Genomic DNA, 9,048 nt, shown 5'->3' on the forward strand with positions numbered 1-9,048 from the left:
ATATATATATATATATATATATATATCTTCAAAAACTTTAAATGTTTTAATTACATAACATAGATATCGCTGAGCATGCACTATTTAATTTCTAATTTTTTTATTTCTCATTACATTTTATTTTTATTTCTTCCTATAATATAAATCGCGGAAAAACGACAACAATGAATTTTGATACATTCAATTATCAATTTAATAAGTTTATTTTTATTATCTATTTTTATATTATTGAAAAAAACATGACGTTTCAAGTTTTAAATGTTTCATCATAATTTATTTTTATTCTCATACATCGTCGATCAAAGCTTATTATGCATGAGAGAATGTATAAAATTAATCGTAGTCTGTTTATCTCATGCATGTATATAATTGATCTGCTATTACGCAAGAGTTAGATTCAAGTAAAATAAGGAATTAAACTTTTTAAAAATTAAACGATTAAATAGTAAAAAATTAGTTTTTTACTTAACAATCTTGGTAGAAATTTAATGCAATTTTTTATTGATTACTAGGCAGTTGCACCGACTTTTATCTAGTAACTGAATAGTGAAACTCTTCAGGATATCAATCCAGATATAACGCTTTTCTCGCATAGTAAAGAAGTACAAAATCTGAATTTAGTTATTGATAAGTAAGAGGATAAATAAATAGATAAAAAAAGCTATGTAATCTAAATGCTTAGCGCCGAAACACTACCAGTGTCTCCAGATTATATACACGAGTAGGAAAGACCAGAGACAAAAGTAACAAGGGACAATAATAGCATTGTTAATATTTCTTAAACTATAATAAATATGTGTATGCGGCTGCATGATAAAATTTATAGACAGATCGGCATTAAATCGTTCGTTACGTACTGATTTTCGCGGAACATACACGAGCAGACTTATTGTTACTTTTTTCATGTATCAAGTAAGTTTTATTGCATGCACAATCTAAAATATTTTTTTTCTTTATAACGGTATAATGTACCGTTATTGAGATCCGATAATCTCGACTCTGACACAACTCGCCAGTAAGTAACTTCGCGTAAAGGAGGCACGGCAGTGTCTCGCGCCATACTTACAATTAGCGCCGAGACACTATCGTGTCTCCAGATCATAATATGTTTTAATGATTATCTGCGTTGATAGTTTGCACATCTGAATTAATTTTTATTTAAAAATTTTTATTTAAAAAATTTACATTTAATTTAATTATTTAATTTATTATTTAATTTAAATCATAAAATATCATTAAGGGATAATAATAACATCAATATCTGGGGTCAGTATTGTAACATTACAATTATCCTCAAATTTACTTAATTTTATTTTAATATTATTTTATACAATGTTATTTGTATTTTTTTTTTTTTTTCATAGATTCCATTAACAAGAAAACACAAGACAGATAAGAGAAAAACATATATAAAAGAAGTGTTTTTATTCAAACAGCATTTAAAGAAGTTATAAAGGACCAATTATATAAAAAGAGTATGACTTATGTACCTCTGGAAAATGTAGTACAATTATCCCCCTCTACTGTTATAATCATTACTATCGTCCCCGGTAATAGACATTACAGAGATACAGAGTGTTCCATTTTAATTGATACAACTGGTCTTGAAAATAAAATATTAAAAAAAAAAAAATTTTATATGAAAGAAGTTGTAGGGGAGGGGTTTAACTCTTATGTGGCCAACCAAAAAATCTTGTACCGGGGCCAACCGAGGTACCCGGGTACCTCTATACAAATTTATGGCTAAAAACGTACTGTAGCCTTAGTTATCTTTATCTATTTGATGGATATTGATTTATTTACCTGGTTGGCCTGGGGAGGTACTTTTTTTGAAACTCGAAATTTTTTGTGAAAATAAATAAAAAAAAAACTTTCTAATGCATAATTTTATAGGAAATCGGTCAAATAATGGGGATCCGAGACGATTTTAGCCAATATTTTTAAGAAAAAAAGTTATTCAACAAAATGTGCGACCACATAGGTACCCGGGTACCTGGTTGGCCACAGTAGGGTTAAGTAGCAAATTTTACATCAAAATTAGTATGACTTGGATAACATTATTAAGGTCACGTAAAAATCATAAAATTTTTAAATAGAAATTTTTAATTTTAATTGCATATTTTTGTAACTAACTTCGAAAGCTTTACGAATCACTATAATAAAGTAATATTTCATTAAATATTTTTCAAGTTATGAGACTTGAAAGTTACCTTCGACATTATCAAGGTCTTTACGCTATCTTGATTGCGTGAAGTTTCTATTATTAACTCTCATTTCAATTTTTTGTAAAACATTAGAACATAAATAAAAATATTATTATAAATTATAAAAACATAATTTTTTTATTGATGGAAAATTAGATGATATCAATACTCGTATATTAATGAATGCTGAATGAAAGTGAGAACGGAGAGGAAAGGGAACGGAGCTAGAGGGGGAATATAAGAGTCAAGTAGAAACAAGAATTATTTGATTTCGTTAGTTCGACAAACGTAATCTTCGAGAATCGTACGTCAAAATACATTGTGTAATAGATGTGGCCAAATAACGATTTTTAAAGGACAAAACAAAAACGTGCAAAATCTGTGTGGACAAGTCTTAAAAATTTGATTCATTAGACGTGGAACAGTATCCGGTTGAATATTTAAAAATCAAAACAAAAAATCTGAGAGCGAAGTCTAAACACGATCTTTACTTGGGACTTGTCAACATTGAAGGAACTCACTAGTATTGGAAGAACTTGCCGACATTGGAGAAACTCGCTCTCAACACTTAGATTACGATAGAAATACAATTAAAGGTAACAATTGCAAGAGCATTGGATTTTTCTCTTTCCTTCGCGCTTTGCTCCAAATATAACATAATTATTAGTTATGAATAATAAATTTGTCGTAAACTTTATACGCGTCTTACGTTGTACACACGGACATTTTATTAATATGAGCCAAATTTTAAATGCGATCTCTTTCCCAAATTAAATTCCTTTAACACCGATTTAATTGCTGCTTTCTTCGATCCATTTACCCACAAATTAACTCTTAATTTTAATTATAAAACTTAAATTTAGTTACATTTATATTTTGTGCTTTTAATAAAAGAATAATAATTCGATAAATATATATCTATAGTGAGTTAAACACTGAAATTTCGTAATAGTGTGAAGTTTGGTATAAAGCCTTGCCAAACATACTAAACATGTAAATATAGTGTGAATGGAGGTAGCAATAAGACCGCGCCCTTCAATACAACCTCGAATTTCGTGGTTTGGAAGTGAAATAGGCAACTTTATTCAAACGGACCGCACTTTATTACGAAGTTCTACTGTGTGTAAAATTCTTTTGTATCAACATAACGGCGCAATAATTAATTAATAATTTCATCATACATGTGTAATATAGACACAAGGATTCTTATTTTTTACACTTTACACAAACAAATTAATTATTAAACAGTTGTTTACCTTATCATACTAAATTAAATCTTTAACTAATTAAACCTTTGCAAGGATCTTCTCAAGGATCAATTTCACGGTTTCTCTCTGGTTTCACCAACATCAATCTTGATCGACTCATTAAATTTGAGAGTTGTCAACTACTAAACTAAAAACATATCATCTATAACCTAATTTTTTATAAACTCGCCCATTGACTGGATTCTATTGTACTTAAATAACGTAATTATAGCGTATTCAAATTATTGACTCGACTGCGAGTCAACGATCTGTTCTTTTTAATTATTATACATTTCTTGCATAATTAAGTTCTTTTTTACGAAACAGAACAGACCATTGATTCAGAGTCACGTCGAGTCAGTAAATCAAATATGCTATTAATTGAGTGCCTCTGAAAATATATCTAAAATATTATTTTAGATACATTTTGATAAGATACAAAGTAAAACTGGTTACAGTTACAGTTACGGAGTTAAGAAATGTAAGTATTATACATACAAGTTACATACAAAGATGCACAAAAAGTATTTAAATACAATGACTAAGTACATGTATCTAGGTACCTTACTTATCACTGGTAACTAGTAATAAAAAGAATAATTAAAACGCAGCATGATAAATAAAATAAAAATTTTAAAAAGACAATATGCAATTTGATAGATGCAATTATATATTTATATAAATTTCAGTAGCTTTTTTTCTTAATCATCCTCTGCGTAATAATTTAAGTGAATACATTAATCGATATTTTTAAAACGTATATATCATCAGACAATCATTTCTTCACTCAAAGAAAAATATCCAAACCAATTGAACAGCTGATTGAAAGGCAATTATGCAACCATGAGTAAAGAATACTTATTATATACTTTTTTTGTTGTATGTTTTTGCATTATTCTTACGTCAAGAAGCATCTCATAATCATTCTAATCGATCGACAAAGTTGCTTACTCATTTAGTCACTTCAACAAGATGCTCATTTTTAAAATATTGATCAATGTGCCCGCTCAAAATTATTGCTGAAGGTAACTCAAATGTGATCCAAAATGTACTGAGTTTCGTACTAATTATACAATTATATATTTCGTCTTTTTTAAATTTTTGCATTATTTACTTATTACTGCACAAAATTCCTTTTGTACTTGTTGTTTATTTAATATTTTCGAATCTCTATATATCTTATATTTATTAAAGTTTATTTCCTATTTAAATTACTTATATTTAAATATATGTATAATGTATATAATGTATATATTATATAAATATGCATTCACTATTTAAAAAACTATAACAAATAATTTATTCTTTGATCAGAAATTGAAACATCAAACACAGCTACATTTGATGAATTTATATATCTGCACATATTAATGTTACATTCTATTGCTTCAGAAAACCTTGAGAGCTGAAGCTATCGTGTATAGTACGATCAAACTGCATAATCGTTGGAATACTAAACGATCAAGATGTTTTTCTATCTACTTAATGCATTCAGTATTGTATTATTTGGATTAGCATATGGAGAACTTACTTTCCGTAAGTCTTTTTTAATAATTCTTTTTCATTTTTTTTTTCTAACTGAATTCCGTGAATCACAAAATCTGATCGAAAAATGTCAAATTGCGTAATCGCGCTTTTCTTATTTCATTCAAAAAATGCCAAGCAACATTGCGTAGTTTTCTTAACGGTCATAACAGTAATCACCATTAATTATGCAATTGATTTAGTATACCTATGTTAATCAATTCCAGTTTAATAAACTAGTTTTTTAAGCACAATAATGCATTAAAATACGAAAGTACCAGTTTGTTGAATCTATGATGCGAGCAATTTATCATACTACGCAGTACTTAAGCAGTTAATAATATTATCACATATTGACATCTATAAATCTGTATGTATCGTTCTATTCTCATAAAATATTTACTGTACAAAATCAACGTCAAGTTGTCATAAAAATGTCTTCAAATAACAGATATATTATATTATACAATTTTAAGATAACATATATACAAGTAAAAATATATTCTAATACATAATTACACGATCAGCTATACAAACTTATGCTGAAATACTAAATTAAATATTGTGACAGCTACTCTTCTGTATTTATTAATCGTTTTATTATAAAAAGTAATTTTTTCGCTAGATACGTGTTTTGTATTTTTTTGAGGAAAATTAATGTTCTTATTCATATTTATGAATAATGGCTTTTAATAGTGATAACACGTACAAATCATGAGTATTATAAACGATGAATTGCATATCGTAATATTATTAACTACATTATTTAAAAAAAAAGTGAAAAAATATTTGTATATGCGTTTTCTTTATTATAAAACATAATAAAATGTGTTGAATAGCTTATACATATATACTTGTCAAAAAGATAGATACTTTTAAATCTTTTAATATGAATTATATTTTATTAAAACAATTTATAAATTTTTATAATTTTACTAATTCATTTTATTTTATATACTTTTATTTAGCTGCAACCATCTGCAAACAAGATTCAGTTGATTATTCCGCTTGTTTAAAACAAGCTTTTAAAGAAGCATTTCCACGGTTTGTCAAAGGTATCTTTATTAAAAATATATAAGTTCTGTTATTTTAATTTATACGTATCTTTTAAATAAAATATGTTTATTTATATTTAAAATTACACTACTGCGATATGAACAGAATATTACGAGAAATATTATCAACGTTAACATTAAATAAAATTTCATAAATCTATAAATTTATGAATTGTAATTTCACTTTATTTAAAGCAGATTAAAAATAATTAAAAATTTTTTGATCTGTTTACTTAAAAATGTGAATATAATGGTCATTATAAATATTCATTTTGTAGGACTTCCAGAATTTGATCTTCCACCAGTGGATCCATTATTTTACGAATACGGCAAAGTTGTATTTAATTCAGGGGATATACACGCAGAAGTTGCTTTGACAAATACTATTATAACCGGTTTGGCGAAGATTCAAGTTAATGACATAAGACCACACTTTCTTGATGACGTTTTCCATTTAGAAGTTGATGCACTAGCACCGAAATTAATCCTAAAAGGTGTTGTGAAGATGAATGGTACTCTAGGTATATTCAGAATTGCTAGTGAAGGTATGATAATAAATTCTGCACAGTCTGCATGAATAAACAAAGCTACATCATTTATTTTGTTAAACATAATATTTATACGTTCAAAATTAGTCATATTCGTGTAAAGTATAAAATTCTTTAAATAAAGAATTACGACAATTCGATTTGTTACAACCTCATTATTAATCAATTAAAATAATAATAATAATAATTTAATTCGTAAACTAAATAGTATACATATAAAAATGTATGTTTATTATATATTTTAATACCGTTTTTCATTGACAGAACTGGTGTGCACTCAATACACATTAAAACCGTTGTACACTGATTTGAATGTAAAAGTAAGATCTCAATTGATAAAATACTTGATGTACATTTTATCAAATAACATAATAAAATGTATTGAAGATCTCGCGGTTTAACTCGTTTCTATATTTTAATTTTAAACATACATTTTTACGCCGATTTATAAATCGACTTTAAGATCATCGAGTGCGCACCAGTTCTACCAATAAAAAATAATATAAATCTAAATATATTTTAAATTCTGTCCCGATAAAATAATAATTATAAGTAATACTGACAAGTACTGTTAAATATTAAAGTATTAAATGTACTTAAATATTATATAATGTTTCTTTAATTTAATTATTCTTAAAAAATAGTATTAATTATCAGAAAGTTTGCGGCAATAATCCGCAAACTCTTTGATACCATTGAAGTAAATACTCGTGAAAAAGTATTAAATTTTTATATCTATCGTTATTTTATTCAAAAATATTATTAACGCTTAATATACACGATGATTGTATAATATACATTTTTTATATTATTATATTATAATTTATGTAGGTCCCTTTAATTTGACTGCTAATGATGTTGACGGAACATGGGATATGGTAGGACATGTAGTAAATGATACATGGATTATAGAACATGTCCGTGTACTTCCATCAGTTAGAAAACTTAAACTATATTTTGATTTGTTCCAAGACAATAAAGAGATTAGTGAGTATTAAATTAAGTTATAGATATAATTACTCTCTTACTATTTTATAATATATATTAAATAATATTGTAATAATAGAAAAAGACTTAATTTACCATTTAAATGTAAATCTTATTAAAAGTTTGTTTAAAATAATTTTAAAAAATTGATAATAAGTAATTGATAATGTATATACATATATATACATTTTATAAAAATAATTTGATATACCATGAAATCAAAAAGTATATGTAATTAAATATTTTTTATTTTAAAAACTTATTTTTAAGAAAATTTCTCCGAAAATCTTGTATATATAGACGAAGTATTAGAAAACTTTTCGCGGTATAATACATTAATTACAAATTATATAATAATGCAGTTATTAAATTAATCATTGATTTAAAAAAAAAGTAAAAAAGTAAAAATATTATTTAATTGTATTTAAAAATTATTATTATTTATATTAATTTATATTTATATTTATATTTATATTATATTATTTATTATATAAAAATTGTATTTAATTATTTTTTACCTTAATGTTTTTATTTATTTTTTCAAACAGAGGATTAGAAAACAAAAATAATTATTTATATAAATATAATTTTACATTTGTGATTATACTTATATTGTAATTATAATTTATCATATTTATTTGTTTCTCTTAAATAATATTGTTATATATCAATTTTTAATTTCAGATGATATTGTCATAAGTTTTGCAAATGAATTTTGGCCACCATTGTATCGAGTAATGTTACCAATAACATCTGAAGCATGGGATCCATGGTTGACTGGCATGGTTAATAAGTTATTTTCAAAAGTTTCTTTCTCAAAAGTATTTCCATAAAATTCATATATTTTATATACATTAAGAAATATAAATAAGTAACAAGAAATTAGAGTACCATATGATAAAGAACCAATTTATACTATTAAATTTTTTTAAGTTCTTTAAGTTTAAATTTTATAAAGTGAAAAGAAGGAAGAAATAAGAGAAAAAAGTGTATGTTTTATTAATCAATATGCAACATTAATTTTCTAGATTTCTTTAGTAATATTTTCTTTTATAAGTTTCGGTTACAGTTTTGTCATTTTTTTTCTTTAATTTCGAAATAAATTCTTTCTGTAAAAAATAAATTCTTTTTGCAAATATAAATTATATTGAAATTCAATATTTATTCAACAATATTAAATTTCAATTTTTGCAAAGAATGCCACAATGTGTATATCATATTCATATGCATTTTGTCATCGCATTTAATTGGTTAGAAATAAAGAGAGTGCAATGAAACTTTTTTTATTCAATTTACGCTCAAATTTCATTGATTAATGAACCATATACGGACGTGAAAAATTATTTAATTTGTAACCTCAGTAGAAAATAAAGATCTTTTTTGGATATAGCTCTTCATTCCGTACATGTTAAATTGGTATTTATAACACTGTATCTTCAGAAGAGATTTAGTAGAATAAAAAATATATTATATATATATATAT

General features: G+C 25.3%; 2 protein-coding genes across 2 annotated transcripts in view; one reads left to right on the forward strand and one right to left on the reverse strand.

Moving 5' to 3' along the window:
- The window catches only part of LOC108751773 (juvenile hormone acid O-methyltransferase-like), a 54,255-nt gene that overhangs the window by 32,027 nt on the left and 13,180 nt on the right, over positions 1–9,048 (reverse strand). The window lies entirely within an intron of this gene.
- Positions 2,491–8,468, forward strand: LOC108751772. The gene is made up of 7 exons (XM_018492174.1): positions 2,491–2,800; positions 3,872–3,932; positions 4,844–4,987; positions 5,944–6,030; positions 6,309–6,575; positions 7,410–7,565; positions 8,250–8,468. Exons 3-7 carry the CDS (start codon positions 4,918–4,920, stop codon positions 8,396–8,398), a joined length of 729 nt encoding a protein of 242 aa, XP_018347676.1. The 5' UTR covers positions 2,491–2,800; positions 3,872–3,932; positions 4,844–4,917; the 3' UTR covers positions 8,399–8,468.

This window comes from Trachymyrmex septentrionalis, unplaced genomic scaffold, assembly GCF_001594115.1.
Source record: "Trachymyrmex septentrionalis isolate Tsep2-gDNA-1 unplaced genomic scaffold, Tsep1.0 scaffold51, whole genome shotgun sequence".
NCBI lineage: Eukaryota > Metazoa > Arthropoda > Insecta > Hymenoptera > Formicidae > Trachymyrmex > Trachymyrmex septentrionalis.

Excerpts from the sequence above, each read along its gene's own strand:
- LOC108751772 (XM_018492174.1), top strand. The coding sequence starts at position 4,918 with ATGTTTTTCTATCTACTTAATGCATTCAGTATTGTATTATTTGGATTA. Across the intron at positions 4,988-5,943 it reads ATATGGAGAACTTACTTTCC|CTGCAACCATCTGCAAACAA; the intron begins GTAAGTCTTTTT and ends ACTTTTATTTAG. Across the intron at positions 6,576-7,409 it reads ATTCAGAATTGCTAGTGAAG|GTCCCTTTAATTTGACTGCT; the intron begins GTATGATAATAA and ends TAATTTATGTAG.